At 59.4% G+C, this 19763-nt stretch overlaps 1 protein-coding gene across 6 annotated transcripts in view; it reads right to left on the reverse strand.

The window, feature by feature from the left end:
• Positions 1-905: 905 nt before the first annotated feature.
• CXXC5 (CXXC finger protein 5) overlaps positions 906-19763 on the reverse strand; it is a 105623-nt gene continuing 86765 nt past the window's right edge. For 5 of the 6 annotated variants that reach the window (XM_075900107.1, XM_075900108.1, XM_075900105.1 and 2 more), the window contains exons 2-4: positions 16923-17908; positions 3021-3101; positions 906-2639 (exon numbers count right to left, since the gene is read on the reverse strand). In XM_075900107.1, coding sequence (XP_075756222.1) covers positions 3024-3101; positions 16923-17714 — 870 coding nt within the window. In that variant the 5' untranslated portion in view covers positions 17715-17908 and the 3' untranslated portion in view covers positions 906-2639; positions 3021-3023. The remainder of the gene's footprint in view (positions 2640-3020; positions 3102-16922; positions 17909-19763) is intronic. The other variant, XM_075900109.1, reaches the window with a different exon arrangement.

The following is a 19763-nucleotide window of genomic DNA, read 5'->3' on the forward strand; positions in this document are numbered from 1 at the left end:
CAGGGAGCGCATCGGCGCTCAGAGCCGTAGCTTGGGCACGCTGACTCTGCGCTACTCATGGGGCGAGTCCGCGCCCCACTGTGTCCCTCCTCCCCACGATCTGGCAAGGGACCCCGGCTGCAAGCCGCACACGCTTCTTAACTGTCCCCCACACAGACTCACCATGCACGAGCGCAAAGAACATTTGCTTTATTGAACATTCAGCTACCTAAACTTCCTCAATGCGTCCCTGTTCAAAGCCTCCAATTTGTACTTGCCTTGACACAAGCAGCTGGAATACAGTTCTCAGTGGCATGGTCACTGTATTGTTTTACAGATACCCACGGCTTGTCCTGCAGGGTGGAACTCCAGGCCGGTCTAGGTAATCAGGTTTTCCCGCGAAGGGAGACAGTTTTGAACCAAATGACCCATAGGATTACATACAGGGAGACCGATCAAGTAGGGACACTCAGTCCTATAGTCCATGTTTCCTGCCATGGCACCTGGGGCTCGTCCCCTCTCCCCCCCCCCCCCCCGCATGTGTTGGGCACCACTGAAAAAAAAATGCGCACCTATGGGTGGCCTGGGTTGGGACCTGTCTCTGGAGAAAACAGCTGTGGAGGTCTGGACCTTGCCACTGAAATGAGGAGCAGGAGAAATCTCCCTGCAGCTGTTTGTTAGGAAGGAAGAAGGAAAGAGATACTGCCCTGGCCAACCAGGGGCAGGTCCCGTTCCCAGTGGAATCCAAACCAGCCTTCTTGTTGACCTCACGGGGCACTGGGTCAGGTCCCCAGCGCACTTGCCAAAGCTGGAGCGCTATGATCCGGGGCCTAAGAAACAGCGTCACAGTCCTGCTCGCTTGCGGGGCGGTGGCTTTGGACCCAAGCAAGGTAAGCAGGGGGAAACAGCAACAATGAGAACGCTCGTGGGTTGGACACCATTTATTGAGTGCGACTCCTCTTTCCGAAACGCATCGGTCACTGATTACATCTGTCCATGAAGATGGGACTGTCAACCCCCTTTGTGTCGATCCATCTCTACTGCCATGGCGGGCAACGGTTGCCTAGGCAAACACGGATCGCTCCTGAAAATAACACCCATCATTTCCGATCGTGTTTGGCCTCAGTTGATACACGGGACTGCAGTGCTGATTCCATCGCCAGGCACACGTTGTCAATTCCCCAACAAACTTGCCACCAACCCTATGTCAGTTTCCAAGGATTCTGAGGTTTGGTTTTCCACATGCTGCCTGTAATGAAAATTCTAGCGCTCAAGCCTTGCACCGTTTGGTTTATAGACTCCTAAGGATTCTGTAACAAACCCAGATTTAACACAGTATGTATTTTGCAGAACATGTGCTAGTCAGCTAACCAGTTCAAAATGTAACATATGCAACCTTAGGGGGAAAATGTTTGATTGCTCCATTTGCACTGGCAAACATTTACAGTTCACTCATTTATTTATTTTGTAATCTGCTGATAAAAAAACAAAACTGAAACACAAACCAAAAAATACACCCCAAACCCTAACTGCCAAAAAAAAGGCAAACTTAGCAAAATGCCATGAAACCAGGAGTGACATCTTTAAAAGGGACATTTTTTTTTAAGGTTTTTTTTTTCCACAACTGCGTGCAACAAAAATGGACAGAAAAAAAACCCGAGATGTAAATCCTGACACAAAACATGCATTCATTTTATTCACAAAACAGCCTGGATCGCTAAAACATTACAAACAGCATTTCAATGTACTGATGTAGAGAGAGCTGGAAAGACGGGGATTGGAACATAAGAGAAATATTAGTTTTCATAACTTGCTTCAGCACAGGTCCTGCAATATATTTTTTATTTTTCTTAGAACTTCAGTAAGTTTATAAAAAATGATTTGCAATTAGGATCTTGTTTTCCCTGTATGCAGTACTTCTTGTTCTATATTAATAAACTAACAAGGATTTTTTTTTCCAAGACTGCCCATTTTGCAGCAATTTTTCTTTCACCTTTAATACCAAACTTTTTGCTGGTTAAACTTACATACGTGAATGGTTAGGAAAAGGGACACTACATCGTTTTAAACATATTCTCATTTATAAACATGAAGTTGAGGCATTCTAGAAACTATCCACTCTATTTTATGATGGGAAATAATCAAATAAAAAGTATAAATGAGGGTGTAATTAAACAACTGTGCTAAATTACAGTAGTGCTTATTAGTAACTAGATTTTAAAAGGTTACTGTAAATTTACATTCTCTACACAAGAACTGCATCTTCCACACATAAACAACATCAACACCAAAACACAGAAAGAAACTGATTGTCCATACTCTGTCTATTAAGTCTTGGTACTTTACAGATCCGGTTTTTTTATTATTATTAATTATTATTATTATTATTATTATTCGAAAAGCAGTTAAATGTTTTACTAGGACTTGGAGATGTTAAAACAAACGCAAAAAAAATATATATATAAAAACAGGAATGAAATCTGCGAGAAAATATTTTTGGTTCTAAAGAGACACGGGTGCATCCATTCATTTTCAGCCAAAAAATTCCTTGCCTGAGACAACACAAGCAAGCAGTGACATTGCACTTGGATGACAGAGCTTTGGAATTCTCATTCCTACTGAAACCATCTGAATGCAGCTCCTGTAGGAAGCATCACCTTCTGGAAAGAAAGAGAGAAGAAAACAGGGACAGGTTAAGAGTCAGGTACATGCGGGGCAAACGGCTGCTCTGCACACAGCCCTGCTGAACTCTTTCCTCGTGGGATCAGCCCCGTCACTCCTCCAGGATGAAAGCCCAGCCCACGGTGGAGGTACCAAATGAGGATGGGGTGGTAAAGTCTCGCCCTGTGGACAGGGTGTTGGGCGGGGAAGGATCCCCAAGAAGCACCATGTTTGTGCTAGGGACCTTGTCAAAGAGGTATTAGCTGGCAGTGACGCTAATACAATCAACTGGTAAGTTGATTAAAGGCAGCTAAGTAAAAGCAACAGATGACAACATGCAAGTTGTGTCTGGAGTGCACGGGGGCGTGGGCGGCACTCACATTTCAGTGTCTTTGGGGTTCTGTTACTATACAGCCCGACTTGTCCTTCTGGGGAGACTTACGCCTTTTAGCAGTTGCAGCCTTTGGTGGGGGGAAAAAAGAGAAACAAAAGTCCACACAAAAGAGGAAAATCTGCATGGGAGGGGGAGACAAAACATCTGCTTTGTCATGTGAGGAGGGAGGGGCTGGCTTAATGTAGGGGATCAACCCCGGCCCCACCCCTCTGGAACACAAGCCTGCGGAAACACAATGCACAATTCCTCCCGTTTCAGGCAAGCCACTTCTCCCTCAAAACTCCCATTGTCTGTCTGCTGATTAGGGCACAAAGGGAGCCAGCGCCTGCGTAGGGGCCCCCCGGTGCTGCTCTGTGCCAGGGTGCGGGGAGCGCAGCGTTCGCTAAGAAACTCACTCCCACCGCCTTGCAAAGCTGGCGGCGCAGAGGTGAAAGGACGCGGCGGCGCCCTGGGACGCAGCTCCGGCAGGAGCCGGCTGAGCTGCGGCAAAAGCCAGCCGGGGAGCTAGCTAAGGAGCTGGCAGGACCCCAGGTTGCAACAGGGCGAGACCTGTAAGAAATTCTCGGTTACTTTCACTGCTGCCTGCGACACACTGATGCCTGCTTTCACCGCTGCCTGCTCTGATGTAGCCTGCAGCCCCCGGGGCCATCTGGAATGGGGGCCCAGCGCCCCTGACAACCAGCGGGCCAAACCCCGAGCCAAACCTTTCACACCCAGCCGCCTAACGTCAAGTTCCTCAGTGCAAATGACGGGGGACAGCCCGATTCCCCGAGGTGCTGAGCAATCCTGTGCAAAGGGACGGGCGCTGCAGGTGCGCAGCAATCTGAAAAAGAAGCTGCTTCGACGCAGTCCTGCGTATGGCCGTAAGGAGGCGCATGCCTGGGTTGAAAAGGTGGCCCCAAGAGGCAGGATCCAGAACCGCCCGTTCACTGCAGGCAGAGGGTCTGCCGGAGTGTGCGCTGAGCAAGAAGCGAGGGCGTCCGGATTGGGTCCACCGGGAAAGGCTCCGCCCCTGAATTTGGGCTTGTTTGTACATTAGTGACCAGTGAACATGCTGGCCCAGAGGCCTTCTGTCTCGGGCAACGTTTGCCTCTACCCTGGGAAATGCAGCCGGCTCTGCCAGCCCTGCTCCGGACCAGTTCAGCCCCAGGGTCTGGAGCACATGCCCTGTCTGCGGTCAGCCTAAAGGCACTTTAAAAATGTATTTCGAGCATTTCAAAGGCCGGAAAAGAAACAGTTGGCCGAAGTCTGCTCCGTCACATGTGCACAGAGATTTTATAACAATCCACTGGGCTAGTCGCTGAAGCTAATACCCCGGCTCATGTTCTCCAAACCCTGCATCTCTGCTGCCTCTTTTAACCAGCGCCTTACAACACGAGATTCAGGTGACAGCTCCTAATTAGTGGTCTCGTTTCAAATGCACAGCATTTCGCCGGGCAGTCGCTCTCCACAGCTCTGCCCGGCTGCCCCCCCCCCCATCTTCAGTGACAGAAAGGGAGGTTTGTTTTCAACCAGCGGCAGCATGGTTATTATTCGGCTTTCAGCGCGGGTGGCACCTCCGCCCTCCTTGCCCGCCGGGCGAAGCCCTAAGGTTCGGGCTGTGATATGGACACAAGAGCCGCCCGGCCCCAAGCTGAGACCCAACAAACTCGCAGTGCCTGAGAAATGCCTGGCCCGGTGCGGTGACATCGGTTTTTAATATGAAAGAAGGAAGCAGAGCCTGCCTGGGAAAGGGCTCTCGCTTCCCCCCACCCGGGCTCATCCTGGAAGGATTTCACCGCCCGGATCAGGGGGAGGGAAGGAGCTGGAGAGAATGCCTGCTCCTGAAAGGGCATCTGGAAAACCAGCTCTGCGATTGTTCCAGCCGTCCACTTACTGTTCCAGACACAATGGAACAAGCTGCCACTTCCCCTGCGTCTGATGTAGATTACAATGTCCGGCTTCCACTGAGTCAGCGGCAGAAAAGGCAGGCTGGCCTTCCCAGCGCAGCTGGCACGGCAAGGTAACTTCCCTTCACAAAGCCCCCTCGCCTCACGCTGGCTGCTGAGCTGGCCCCAAACCTCCCCTTCGTTTCAGGCCCTGCAAAGCCAGCCAAGGCTGGAGCACTTTGGGAAAGCAGCAAACTCGCAAGCCGGGGACAGAGCCGCAGGTGGCAGAGCCGAGCCAGGCAAAGGGGCCCTTCCCGGCCCCCCGCACGTCGAATCGTGGCTCGCACACCCCCATCTAAGTGAGACCTCCAGGCGTTTTGTGGCCAGGCGTAACAGGCTGGAGCAAAGCGCTCGGGGGCCTGTTACAGGCGGCGAGACGGCGGCACCGAGAAAGCTGGGACGTGCCCACGGTAAGCGACAGGCAAAGTGAGAACCATGTCTCCTGTCTGCCTTACCTGTGACCCACCTGGCCCTCATTAAACCTGAGCACTTACAAACCCTCAAGAGCTCGTTCACACCACAGCCCCTTGCATGGAGGGAGAGTCCAGGAAATGCGACTAGCCTCCAGTGTCCAGTGCCAGCGCTCAGGAATGAGGGCAGGAGTGGCTTTAACAGTCCAGCACGGCTGCACAGTCTCCTGAGAACCAGCCCCCCAGGACTTTCCAGGTGCTGGTGCCGACAGGGGCCTACGCCCACAGCACCTCAGCACCATGGGGAAAGCCAGTGCATCAGCTGGTGAGAGCTGGGGGCATTCAGGCCTGCAGGGTCAAAGTGAACTCCATGCAGCAGCTGGTTTTGGGCAGCTAACAGACCGGTTAGCCCACACCTGTGTGCGTGAGCCTTCAGGGCTATGGCCGCACGGCAACGCTATGTCGGGAGACCGGAGTATCCGGAAATCGCTATCCCGCAGCTGCACAGCAAGCCTGTTATTTTGGGCTCGCTATTCTAACGGCCCTGGAAACCTCATTCCATGCATAAGGGACGTGGTGCTCGGAGTTTACCTGCCCTCTTGCCACCTTGGGAAGGGGGCTCCCCGCTGGACGCTGGAGGAGGTCCTGCAGGCTGTCGTCCCCGCCACGCCAGGCCCCTCTAACCAGAGCTGAAGGATTCGCCCTTCAGGGACTGGGGATATGGCCTAGGCCCTGGACAACTCACCAGGGGTTTTCAAGGCTGCCTGGACAGAGGAGACTGAGCAGCAGCTCGCCAGGGTTAGCCCTGCTGGGCCACTGATGCTCTATCGACCTGCATCTCCGCAGGTCCGGGCGATCGCAGCTCCCATTGGCCGGGAACGGCGAGCTGTGGCCAATGGGAGCTGTGTTCCCCGTACCTGAGAGGCGCAGGTAAATACAGAGGTGTGGGGGGCCTGCCAGGGGTTAACCCTGGCAGACCGGATCTGGCCCACCGCTGCCCTCGCCACAAGACACCCCACTTCGGGCCTGGGGGGCCTCTTCTCCCGCACCATCCCACGGAAACACGGAAATGGCTGCACGCGACAGGGCAGAACGGCCGCCTGCCAGAGCAGAGGGCTGCTGCAGAGGCCAGGCGAGGGCCTGACGCCAGCGGAAGCCTGGAAGCTCTGAGGGGCCCATCAGAGCCACAGCGGATCAGCGAGTTTGTCCCCTGCCGCGTGTCTGCTCACGCAGTGACTAGAGCATGTGAAGCTGGCCCTGCCCACAAGGGCAGTCACACGACTGCCAGGCACGGCACGGGCTCCTCTGCTGGGCCCGGTAGCGAGTCTGACTTCCCCGTGGCCCCCACCGGCGCGAACGTGGCGGGACAAACGGCCGGCTGCGCTCAGGCCTAGCCAGGTACCGTGCCTGACGCTGTTGGGTAGCCGGGTGGTAACCGGTTCAGCTGAGCCCCTCTGCAGGCGGGACCGGTCTGTGGCCAGACGGCACTCCCACACGGGGGCTGCAGAGCACAGGACGAGGCTGCGCAGCACCGTGCCGGATCGGGCCCGCAGTGGGCTGCTCAGACGCCGATGAGCCAGGCCTCGCAGCACCCGGCTGATTTTCTGCACTGCTCTATCACGGGGTTCGCACAATCAACGTCTCCCAACCGGGGCTGCAATTTGCAATCACCTCGCCGGAGGAGACAGAAGAGCAATTGGGCGATGGTGCTTTTGTGCTAGGGACGTCTCCGGTCGGCAAGGCTAGCGCAGGTGGGCCCCAGCCAGGGCTTCCTGAGGAAACGCCTTTTGTGTCAGGAGACGGGACGCTGGGCTAGAGAGCCCCTGGTCTGACCCAGTCTGGCCCTTCTCACCTGACCTTAGCGTGCTCAGGTGGCACAGTGTGCGCCAGGCCGGGGGGCATCTGCTTTCCCGCCCTTTCATCCGCCATTCAACGTGGCCTGGCCTCTGGCCGGCTGAGCCTGCCCCCCTCGGGCACGCTGAGGTGCGGGGGGAGACGGCGATGCTGAGAGGGGCTGCTTCATGCCCAGAGAGCCCGGATGTGGGGTTTTATGGCCCGGTTTGGCGATGGATGTGGACACAGCTGTGCGCCTTCGCTGGGTGCTGGAGAGAGTCCTCCTGGAAAAGCTTCTCCCGCCCCTCCCACCTCAAACCCTAGGCCTCCCTCCCACACCATGGTGGCCAGGCAGAAGGGACCTGGCAGGACTTTCCCTGGGTTTGACAGGACCAGCACAGTCCCCTCCTGCCCCCTGCCCCCTCTGAGTTAACGTCGTCTCACAAAACAGGGGACCAAGGTGGCTCTGAATCCCGGGCCATGAACTTCCCAGGGTCCCAAGGGCAGCTCGGGATGGGCCTGACCCCCGTGGGACTGACCCACTGCCGGTGAACAGCCAGGCCTGTGCTCTATACCGCCAGCGAGGTGACCCCAGGGCCTTCCCCCTCCTCCAGCATTCAGCCTGCCCTGAGCACCACAGCGCTTGGAGCCAGTCAGTTGAAAATACTGAGCCAGGCATGAGGCTTGCCAATCCGTGAGCTGACTGGGCGCCAGGCGTGACGGCAGGCGTGATAGTCTGAAGGGCCGACGGGGCACCAGGCGCGCTAGACTGAAGGGCCGACCGGGCGCCAGGCGCACTAGACTGAAGGGCCGACCGGGCGCCAGGCGCACTAGACTGAAGGGCCGACCGGGCGCCAGGCGCGCTAGACTGAAGGGCCGACCGGGCGCCAGGCGCACTAGACTGAAGGGCCGACGGGGCGCCAGGCGCACTAGACTGAAGGGCCGACCGGGCGCCAGGCGCGCTAGACTGAAGGGCCGACCGGGCGCCAGGCGCGCTAGACTGAAGGGCCGACCGGGCGCCAGGCGAACTAGACTGAAGGGCCGACCGGGCGCCAGGCGCGCTAGACTGAAGGGCCGACCGGGCACCAGGCGCACTAGACTGAAGGGCCGACCGGGCGCCAGGCGCACTAGACTGAAGGGCCGACCGGGCGCCAGGCGAACTAGACTGAAGGGCCGACCGGGCGCCAGGCGCGCTAGACTGAAGGGCCGACCGGGCACCAGGCGCACTAGACTGAAGGGCCGACGGGGCGCCAGGCGCACTAGACTGAAGGGCCGACCGGGCGCCAGGCGCGCTAGACTGAAGGGCCGACCGGGCGCCAGGCGCGCTAGACTGAAGGGCCGACCGGGCGCCAGGCGAACTAGACTGAAGGGCCGACCGGGCGCCAGGCGCGCTGGACTGAAGGGCCGACCGGGCGCCAGGCGCGCTGGACTAAAGGGCCGACCAGGCGCCAGGCGCACTAGACTGAAGGGCCGACCGGGCGCCAGGCGCGCTGGACTGAAGGGCCGACCGGGCGCCAGGCGCGCTGGACTAAAGGGCCGACCAGGCGCCAGTCGCACTAGACTGAAGGGGCGACGGGGCGCCAGGCGCACTAGACTGAAGGGCCGACCGGGCGCCAGGCGCGCTAGACTGAAGGGCCGACCGGGCGCCAGGCGCACTAGACTGAAGGGCCGACCGGGCGCCAGGCGCTCTGGACTGAAGGGCCGACCGGGCGCCAGGCGCTCTGGACTGAAGGGCCGACCGGGCGCCAGGCGCTCTGGACTGAAGGGCCGACCGGGCGCCAGGCGCGCTAGACTGAAGGGCCGACCGGGCGCCAGGCGCACTAGACTGAAGGGCCGACCGGGCGCCAGGCGCGCTGGACTGAAGGGCCGACCGGGCGCCAGGCGCACTAGACTGAAGGGCCGACCGGGCGCCAGGCGCACTAGACTGAAGGGCCGACCGGGCGCCAGGCGCACTAGACTGAAGGGCCAACCGGGCGCCAGGCGCTCTGGACTGAAGGGCCGACCGGGCGCCAGGCGCTCTGGACTGAAGGGCCGACCGGGCGCCAGGCGCGCTGGACTGAAGGGCCGACCGGGCGCCAGGCGCTCTGGACTGAAGGGCCGACCGGGCGCCAGGCGCACTAGACTGAAGGGCCGACGGGGCGCCAGGCGCGCTAGACTGAAGGGCCGACCGGGCGCCAGGCGCACTAGACTGAAGGGCCGACCGGGCGCCAGGCGCACTAGACTGAAGGGCCGACGGGGCGCCAGGCGCGCTAGACTGAAGGGCCGACCGGGCGCCAGGCGCACTAGACTGAAGGGCCGACCGGGCGCCAGGCGCACTAGACTGAAGGGCCGACGGGGCGCCAGGCGCACTAGACTGAAGGGCCGACGGGGCGCCAGGCGCGCTGGACTGAAGGGCCGACCGGGCACCAGGCGCTCTGGACTGAAGGGCCGACCGGGCGCCAGGCGCTCTGGACTGAAGGGCCGACCGGGCGCCAGGCGCTCTGGACTGAAGGGCCGACCGGGCGCCAGGCGCGCTGGACTGAAGGGCCGACCGGGCGCCAGGCGCTCTGGACTGAAGGGCCGACCGGGCGCCAGGCGCTCTGGACTGAAGGGCCGACCGGGCGCCAGGCGCGCTAGACTGAAGGGCTGACCGGGCGCCAGGCGCGCTAGACTGAAGGGCCGACCGGGCGCCAGGCGCACTAGACTGAAGGGCCGACCGGGCGCCAGGCGCGCTAGACTGAAGGGCCGACCGGGCGCCAGGCGAACTAGACTGAAGGGCCGACCGGGCGCCAGGCGCGCTAGACTGAAGGGCCGACCGGGCACCAGGCGCACTAGACTGAAGGGCCGACCGGGCGCCAGGCGCGCTGGACTAAAGGGCCGACCAGGCGCCAGGCGCACTAGACTGAAGGGCCGACCGGGCGCCAGGCGCGCTGGACTGAAGGGCCGACCGGGCGCCAGGCGCGCTAGACTGAAGGGCCGACGGGGCGCCAGGCGCACTAGACTGAAGGGCCGACCGGGCGCCAGGCGCGCTAGACTGAAGGGCCGACCGGGCGCCAGGCGCACTAGACTGAAGGGCCGACCGGGCGCCAGGCGCACTAGACTGAAGGGCCGACCGGGCGCCAGGCGCACTAGACTGAAGGGCCGACCGGGCGCCAGGCGCGCTAGACTGAAGGGCCGACCGGGCGCCAGGCGCGCTGGACTGAAGGGCCGACCGGGCGCCAGGCGCACTAGACTGAAGGGCCGACCGGGCGCCAGGCGCACTAGACTGAAGGGCCGACCGGGCGCCAGGCGCACTAGACTGAAGGGCCGACCGGGCGCCAGGCGCTCTGGACTGAAGGGCCGACCGGGCGCCAGGCGCTCTGGACTGAAGGGCCGACCGGGCGCCAGGCGCACTAGACTGAAGGGCCGACGGGGCGCCAGGCGCGCTAGACTGAAGGGCCGACCGGGCGCCAGGCGCACTAGACTGAAGGGCCGACCGGGCGCCAGGCGCACTAGACTGAAGGGCCGACGGGGCGCCAGGCGCGCTAGACTGAAGGGCCGACCGGGCGCCAGGCGCACTAGACTGAAGGGCCGACCGGGCGCCAGGCGCACTAGACTGAAGGGCCGACGGGGCGCCAGGCGCACTAGACTGAAGGGCCGACGGGGCGCCAGGCGCGCTGGACTGAAGGGCCGACCGGGCGCCAGGCGCTCTGGACTGAAGGGCCGACCGGGCGCCAGGCGCTCTGGACTGAAGGGCCGACCGGGCGCCAGGCGCGCTGGACTGAAGGGCCGACCAGGCGCCAGGCGCTCTGGACTGAAGGGCCGACCGGGCGCCAGGCGCTAGACTGAAGGGCCGACCGGGCGCCAGGCGCACTAGACTGAAGGGCCGACCGGGCGCCAGGCGCACTAGACTGAAGGGCCGACCGGGCGCCAGGCGCACTAGACTGAAGGGCCGACCGGGCGCCAGGCGCGCTGGACTGAAGGGCCGACCGGGCGCCAGGCGCACTAGACTGAAGGGCCGACCGGGCGCCAGGCGCACTAGACTGAAGGGCCGACCGGGCGCCAGGCGCGCTGGACTAAAGGGCCGACCAGGCGCCAGGCGCACTAGACTGAAGGGCCGACCGGGCGCCAGGCGCACTAGACTGAAGGGCCGACCGGGCGCCAGGCGCGCTGGACTAAAGGGCCGACCGGGTGCCAGGCGCACTAGACTGAAGGGCCGACCGGGCGCCAGGCGCACTAGACTGAAGGGCCGACCGGGCGCCAGGCGCACTAGACTGAAGGGCCGACCGGGCGCCAGGCGCACTAGACTGAAGGGCCGACCGGGCGCCAGGCGCTAGACTGAAGGGCCGACCGGGCGCCAGGCGCTCTGGACTGAAGGGCCGACCGGGCGCCAGGCGCACTAGACTGAAGGGCCGACCGGGCGCCAGGCGCTAGACTGAAGGGCCGACCGGGCGCCAGGCGCGCTGGACTGAAGGGCCGACCGGGCGCCAGGCGCTAGACTGAAGGGCCGACCGGGTGCCAGGCGCACTAGATTGAAGGGCCTACCGGGCGCCAGGCGCACTAGACTGAAGGGCCGACGGGGTGCCAGGCGCACTAGACTGAAGGGCCGACCGGGCACCAGGCGCACTAGACTGAAGGGCCGACCGGGCGCCAGGCGCACTAGACTGAAGGGCCGACCGGGCACCAGGCGCACTAGACTGAAGGGCCGACCGGGCACCAGGCGCACTAGACTGAAGGGCCGACCGGGCGCCAGGCGCACTAGATTGAAGGGCCTACCGGGCGCCAGGCGCACTAGACTGAAGGGCCGACCGGGCGCCAGGCGCTAGACTGAAGGGCCGACGGGGCGCCAGGCGCTAGACTGAAGGGCCGACCGGGTGCCAGGCGCACTAGACTGAAGGGCCGACCGGGCGCCAGGCGCACTAGACTGAAGGACCGACCGGGCGCCAGGCGCGCTAGACTGAAGGGCCGACGGGGCGCCAGGCGCACTAGACTGAAGGGCCGACCGGGCGCCAGGCGCACTAGACTGAAGGACCGACCGGGCGCCAAGCGCGCCGGACTGAAGGGCCAATTCAGGGCTCTGTTAAGGGGAACGCAGGTGCTCGAAAGATCGGGACAATTAAGTACCAGGTGTAAGATGAGTCTGGGAAGGTTATAGGCAGCAACGAGCCCACGCCCGGGAGGGGCTGAGCACCCCAGTGCCCGCGGTGGCTGTGCGGGGTGCTCAGCCCCTCTCAGCGGGGGGCTGGGTACAGAGGAGGGGGACGAGGCACGAGGGACGAAGGGCTTGGACTCCTGCTGCCTGGGCGGGGCACACGAGTCAGAGCGGTGCGCGGGCGCCGAGCGGGAGGCTGGCAAGTGGCTGCAGCCCAGAGCTGTTGGCGCGCGTCCCGCGAACCTATCCCAGGCTCTGGGCTGGCCGCTCTCTGCCCTTAGGACGACCGCACCCCAGCTACACCACGTGGGCTTGTTTCTGTTCACCGACTGGACGGCAGACCCTTTTGTGCAACAGGAGAGGCAACTGACAGCCATTTCAAAATGGCCGCCGATTTGCGCTTGTATTCACAGGAGCCCGGCGCCTCCCACACACATTCTTGTGCAAGCGGCTGTGGGAGGGGGAGGGGTGTAATGGCCACCAAAAATGAATACAGCCCGCCAGGGATGCTGCCGAATTGGACGCGCTGAAAAGCACGTCTGGGAACACTGTCTGCGTGTGCCCAGCCAGCTCAGGAAGAGGGAGATTTTTAACAGAGCGCAGCTCTTGAGGGACTGTTGAAGCCCCCCACGAATGGCATTGGGACAATGCAGCCCTGCCTCGCCATCCCCAGCAACGGAGGAGCATCCATGCGGGCCCACAGGCCATCAGCAATGCCTCCACCGCCCACCCAGGAGTCACAACCGCCTCCCAGCGTTGGAGCCAAGAGAATGAGCAGGAGCCAGCGATGGGGTGGGAGTTTGTTGCCGTACTTTGGCCAATGGGGACGGGTGATGCAGGTGGGGGACGGGTAGCTCAGTGGTTTGAGCATTGGCCTGCTAAACCCAGGGTTGTGAGCACAATCCTTGAGGAGGCCGATTGGGGGCAAAAATCTGTCAGGGATGGTACTTGGTCCTGCTGTGAAGGCAAGGGACTGGACTCGATGACCTTTCGAGGTCCCTTCCAGTTCTAGGAAATAGGCATCTCCATTCATATCTCAGGGTACGTCTAAACTACATGGCTCCATCGACAGAGCCATGTAGATTTGTTGTTTTGGCAAATGAAGCCGCGATTTGAATGATCGCGGCTTCATTTAAATTTACATGGCTGCCTCGCTGATCAGCTGTTTGTCCGCTCAGCGCGCTAGTCTGGACGCTCCCCTGCCGACATCAAAGCCCTTTGTCGGCAGCCCCAGTAAACCTCGTCCCACGAGGAATAACGGGGCTGCAGACAAAGGGCTTTGATGTCAGCAGGGGAGCGTCCAGACTAGCGCGCTGAGCGGACAAACAGCTGATCAGCGCGGCAGCCATGTAAATTTAAATGAAGCCGCGATCATTTAAATCGCGGCTTCATTTGCCTTTGCCTATGTGTCTAATCTACATGCCTCTGACGACAGAGGCATGTAGTCTAGACACAGCCTTATAGCGGAATGTGTCAAAACACGGGCGATTCCCAACCGTGTCCGACGTTATGGAGCTGGCAAAGCCTGTGAGGGGGGTTTGCATCGGGAAAGAGAGAAATGACGGGAGACAGAGGAGGCTGTGTTCTAGAGTAGCCGCCGCCCGCAGCTCCACCAGGTTCCAGGGAGCGGAAGGCGATGCCGGCTTGCCTTAGGAGCGCAAGACCTGCGTCTCCATCATACTCTGCCAGCTGCCTTCACCTGACGCTGCAAACCATAAATTCAAAGCCCGATTCCAGTGACTCCAATTTCCCAGTCAGCCATAGAACAGGAAACAAATCAAACAGGTGAACGTTCCAAGGGCCCCCCGTGCTATTTAACTTCCATATAACTCACCCGGCAGGAAAAAGCACTCCTCAGCCTATTGTGAGCTGTGGAATCAATTGACCTGCTTTAGGACTCTTCAGAAGAGATGAACTTTTTCCCCCCCTCTCCCTTTTTCCAGATCACTGACTCAGCAAATTAGAACAAGAATATAATTTAGCAATACAGCGGATTTTGAAAGACACTGGTCCCGCCGACCCCCACCGCCCAAATAGATTTTTTGCCCCCTTCACTATTCATTCAGAGCTGATGCTAATTGAAAACTTGGAAGGTGGCTAAGAAAACAGCAAGTTCTCTCTTTTGGAAGACGTGAGAGGTTGTTGCATAGCAGCCTTGCAACCCGGCACAACGTCTTGCTGCCTCAATGGAGGCGAAGATGTTTTTAACCTTTCTCAGCTTCACAGGAGCAATCTCCAGCAGCTGGAAGAGGAGGAAAGCACATAGCCTGAGCAGTAGTCCAGCTACCAAAAAGGGACTGTGGATTACATGGAATAAACAGAGGACTTTGTTCACCGACCTCGGTCTGCAGCACAAAACACTCACTCATATTTTAGCCATTTTCTGCTCAAGACGCAGCGGGAAGAATCAGATCCCTCATATCCACACAGCTCTTCCAAGTCAAGGTTGAACCCTTAATATGCAAGGGCTTGCTTTTGTGGCTACCTACCTCGCTTTTCTGCTAAGACGTTAGAAAGCTCTACCCAGATCCCTGCACCAAACCACCACGTGGAAATCAGAAAACATCTCTGGTCAACAGAAGGCTTCCATGTGACAGATCTTCTAGGACTTCAAATTCAAGCGCGAAACTGGTCTGTGGCCCTTCTACAGAGGAACATCCAAAGCCCTGCTTGCCCGTGGGTAGATTTTATTCTAAAAAGCCAAAATGCCGAGACAGAGCCGTGGGAAGAGCATCTGATGACACAAAATGCCAACATCAAGGATTCCCCCAACCCCGGTCCCCGACTGTATTGGCCTTTCCTCATTTAAGGGAGGAATAGAGTAGTGGATAGCTGCATATATGCTGGCGTTAATAATAAAGCACAGTAATTCATTGCCATCTCTTGTCTGAAACGGGCCCAGAGGCACTGCAGGCTCCTAGCTCAGGCCTAACTTTTCACATAAATTCAGCTGAAGTTTACTGGGAACAACTCAGTTCTCACCTTGCTCTGCAAGGCTCTGGGTGAATTTCAGGCACGTCTGATACCTCGCTCCGCTTTGCCTTGCAGATGGGCTCCGGATTAAGAACCCATCTGCCCGGTAGTGGCGTTCCGTCAGGAATCAGCTGCACAACCCAGCGGGAGCTGAGGGACAGCTTTTTTCCAGTGCTCCAGTCTACTGTCCTCGCTTAGACAAAGCTCTCGCTCCTCTCAAAGGCTACATCTAGACTGGCACGATTTTACGGAAATGCTTTTAATGGAAAAGTTTTCCGTTAAAAGCATTTTCGGAACAGAGCGTCTAGATTGGCACGGATGCTTTTCCGCAAAAGCACTTTTTGCGGAAAAGCGTCCATGGCCAATCTAGACGCGCTTTTCCGCAAAAAAGCCCCGATCGCCATTTTCACGATCGGGGCTTTTTTGCGCAAAACAAATCTCAGCTGTCTACACTGGCCCTTTTGCGCAAAAGTTTTGTGCAAAAGGGACTTTTGCCCGAACGGGAGCAGCATAGTATTTCCTCAAAAAGCACTGATTTCTTACAGTAGGAAGTCTGTGCTTTTACGGAAGTTCAAGCGGCCAGTGTAGACAGCTGGCAAGAGTTTCCGGAAAAGCGGCTGATTTTCCAGAAAAACTGGCCAGTCCAGACACAGCCAATGAGTGTTTGCCCACGCAACGAGGAAGGACCCCATCCTGAAAGACGCAAAGCACCCTCCACGCTCACTGGATTCTGCCTGCTCACCGCAGCTCCCGGACACACCCAGCACTCTCCGAAACTGGACAGTGAGGAAGATTATAGGACCTGGCCCATAATGCAGATCTGATAAGGGGAAAGTCCCCTTTCCAGTTACACCAGTGTAAATCTGGAGTAACTCCTCTTTCCTCAGCGGATTCATGCTGGTGTAACCACGCTCAGCAGCTCGCCCCCAGGGAGCATAGGTCGTCTCCACTGGGCGTGTTTCCCAAAGGAAGTGATCGCACCAACTTTCAAGAGCTTGCTCCTTAACAATTTGTTCACTGCATGATCAGGTTCTTGGGAATTAACCAGCAGCCTGTTTCTTCCCTTCCAGAATCAGGGACAAACTAAGGCCGGCCGGCAGAACGCTAGTTTACAAAAACAGGGGTTTAATAGACTGATAATGGCAAGTTACTACCTGGAGATCTTCCCTGGGCCCGAGCCAAAATTTAGGGCCCGAGCCAAAACGCACTGCTGTCCATGGAAAGACTACCCCTGACTTCAGTAGGTTTTGGATCATCTGCTTCCTGGCTCAGGAATTGTACTAAGCAATGGCTAGCTAGCTGGCAGGAGGAGTTGGGAGACATGCCCCAGGCTATACCAGAGAGGGGTATTAAAACTCAAAAGCTCCTCCGGGCGGCCGCAGAAAAGATACAAATCTACAGAGGGTTGTAATCATCATGGCAAGACCTAGTTCGGGTGACATTACAGCTAATTACTAATCAGAATACAGTCGATCAACATGGGGGGAGGGGGAATCACTGACAATCTGTGTGTGACGCTAAAGGCAAGACTTGCTAAGAGAGAGGGAAAAGCCCCTGGATTTTATCATCGCTACCAACATCCGAAGGCGAGTCGCCCAAGAGAAAGGTTAGGCCGTCGGACTACAGCCAGTTACCTCCAGCGCTGCAGACGGCTTCTTTTTGAGTTCCTCACATTTTCGAAATTTGCAAATCTGGTGACCAGTTTTGCGATTCCTACAACTGCTGCACTGCTCGCAGTTTATCCGTCTTCGGCACGGCGGGCACATGCCACATCTTTTCCGTTTCTTCTTCCCAGAATTGATGGCAGATGCCAATTCATTCTGCATCGGGTACTCTGCCAAGCCAGCCATATGGAGCGCGCTCTCTGCCAGAAACACGCCAGCAGGGGTCATAATGAAGAGGCCTGGGTTTATGGGAAAAGCCCCCAGGTAGGGAAAATCAGATGGGTTGTTCATTGTCTCTGCAGCTGCGACCGCTTCCATATCAGAGATACCAGTCCCGTGGTCATGCGGTAAGGGAATGTGCTCCTGGACCGCTCTTTTGAGCATCTCTGTCGACTGAGCAAACTGTTGTAGGCTGATCTGTCCTTCTGAGGAGATTTCTGACGCCCTGTCTGATTTGCTCAGCATATTCGAGATGCTTTTGTGCTTTGAGGTAGAGTGACTTTTATCCACAGTTGCTGCTTCGTTGCCATTAGGTAAGGAGGCGCCTTTCTCCGAGTGTTCGCTTAGCGAGCTGCTGCTGCTGAAGGTGGAGTAGTGGGAGAGCGGACGCGACTTCTTAAGACTTTTGTTCAAAGGTTCACTTATGATCCCGCTTTTGTTCCTCCTCTCGGAGCTGGCGGGGGGCTGCGAGTCCTCTTGGTTATTTCTGTCCAACGCGTTGGGCTTCTTACCAGCCTCTTGAGGGGCACCAGGATTAGACATGGTGTTCAAAAACCCAGAGCCGAGCCAAGAAACCACACCCCACTCACCGCGGCAACCAACCAACCAACCAACCGCCAAAAAATGAAATAATTGTAATCAACGGGGAGCTCCTTCCAGCGGGGCGGCTGCAGGGGTCTTCAGGGGGGCGTCAGCGTAGGGACATACCATGCGGCGCCAGTACAAACCATGCAGCTCTGGAAGTAGAAAACAACAGGCAATTAGTCGTGCCCCAGGCCACGGCGCTTTCCAAAGCCGCTCGCTGGCTCCCTGCAATGGAACCCTCAGCACCATCCACACCGAACGACGGGGCGAGGACCCAGGCTGGATCCGTCACTCGGCTCTGCCATGCCTACAGGTCACCCTCACGGACTGCAGAGGAACTGGCCCGGCCTGGCCGAGTAGCCCTGCGCTGCTAAAGCTCCAGCCGTTTGATCCCCGTCTCCCGCGGGTGGAAATGAGCAGGAAGCCCCCAAAGCCAGTGGCTGAGCTGTGTTCGGCACAGCCCCACGACGCAAGGGAAGGTGGCTGTAAGTCACCATTGTGCTGCCCTGATTCCGGACCTGCTGGCCCGGTCCCTGGAGCACCCTTGCCTCTATTTCCCTCCAGCAGCCATCCCCGGTGCCAAGGATCTAGTCAGACACTGGGGCGTCTTGTCCAGGCCCCTTGCCAGGGCCGCCCCGAGGATTCAAGGGGTCTGGGGCAAAGCAATTTCGGGGGCCCCTCCCTGTCTCAGACCTCAGACTTCAGATGTTCTCATGGGGGCCCCTATGGGACCCGGGGCAAATTGCCCCCCCTCTGGGCAGCCCTGCCCCTTGCCCCTAGCCACACACTCAGGCAGACCGATTTCTCCTCAGGCCGGGCTTGCAGTTGCCGGGTGCTGTGAGGAGAGAACCGGGCCCCGGCGCTCTAATTTGTTTTCCCCGTCTCGGGAATTCTTTTTCCTTCGTCTCACCCAGCTCAGGCAGCGTCTAAACGGGTCAGTGGGTTTCCAGCCTGCTCGCCGGCCTGCCCTCAGTGCCAGCCTGGGTCACCGCATTGCCGCGGGGGGCCCAAGTCCGAGCACGCGCCCGCTGACGGAGAGAGGGAGGAGGAGCCGCTCGGAGCCACGACCCATTCTACGGGGGTGCGCGCGTGTGGCGGGGCGGAGCAGGCTGGTGTAACCTGCCCCCACAGGCAGGAAGTCAGGGCCCGGCGTGGCTGCAGGGAGACTCCTGCGTGCGGCGCCCACCCCTGCCCCCAGCGCACACACAGACAAAGCCAGATGTCCTGACGCCCACCCGGCCAGCAGGCTGCGGGGCCACGCTGCTTCCTGACCTGGGAGGTCGGCACGGACCCTCTCAGGGCCTTGGTCGCTGGCAGGCCCAGCGGGTCTCCCCGCCAGCGCTTTACCCCCACGGGCCTATAGGGCAGGGCTGGACCCCGCCTCTGCGGTGCCCATGGGGGGTGATGACTTGTCCAGCTGCTCTGCCGATGCCTCAGAGCCTCGCAGCCCAGCCCATCTGGCATCACGCGGTGGCGTCTCCTCGGCCTTAAACCAGCACGCCCAGTCCCAGCGCCAAGAGCCGCAGCTGCGTTATCTGCCTGGCACGCTCCGCGCTGCTCGCCTCTCCGGCATCCCGCCCTTTCTTCTAGGTGCGAGCGCCTGCCTGGCCAGACCCAGCTACAGGGGCCCACGCGGCTCCCCGGGCCTGCTGCGATGGAAGGGGAGAGGCTTGCAAACAGGCTCGCCCCACAGCATGTGAGCTGCCGCCAACAGACAGCCACTCGGACAGGGCTGGCGCAGCTCCCCGGCCAGCGCTGTGTCTCCGGCCAGGGTCAGTGTGCTGGGAGGCCACGCTGCAGGGAAGGGGCCAGCTCCCGTCTCGCCCCCCTGAGGGAAATGGCTCCCCTGACAAGAGAAACGGTCCTGCCCCGTTACTGGTCTCCCTTCCTTCAGCGCCTGCATGTTGGAATGTAGCATGCAGCCCCCCCACCCGGAGGTCACCCCAGGGGTCGGTGCTGGACTGTCCCCTTGCCCCTTCCCCCATGCTAGCAAATCAAGGGGGATCC

The sequence above is a fragment of the Pelodiscus sinensis genome, chromosome 17 (assembly GCF_049634645.1).
Source record: "Pelodiscus sinensis isolate JC-2024 chromosome 17, ASM4963464v1, whole genome shotgun sequence".
Classification (NCBI taxonomy): domain Eukaryota; kingdom Metazoa; phylum Chordata; order Testudines; family Trionychidae; genus Pelodiscus; species Pelodiscus sinensis.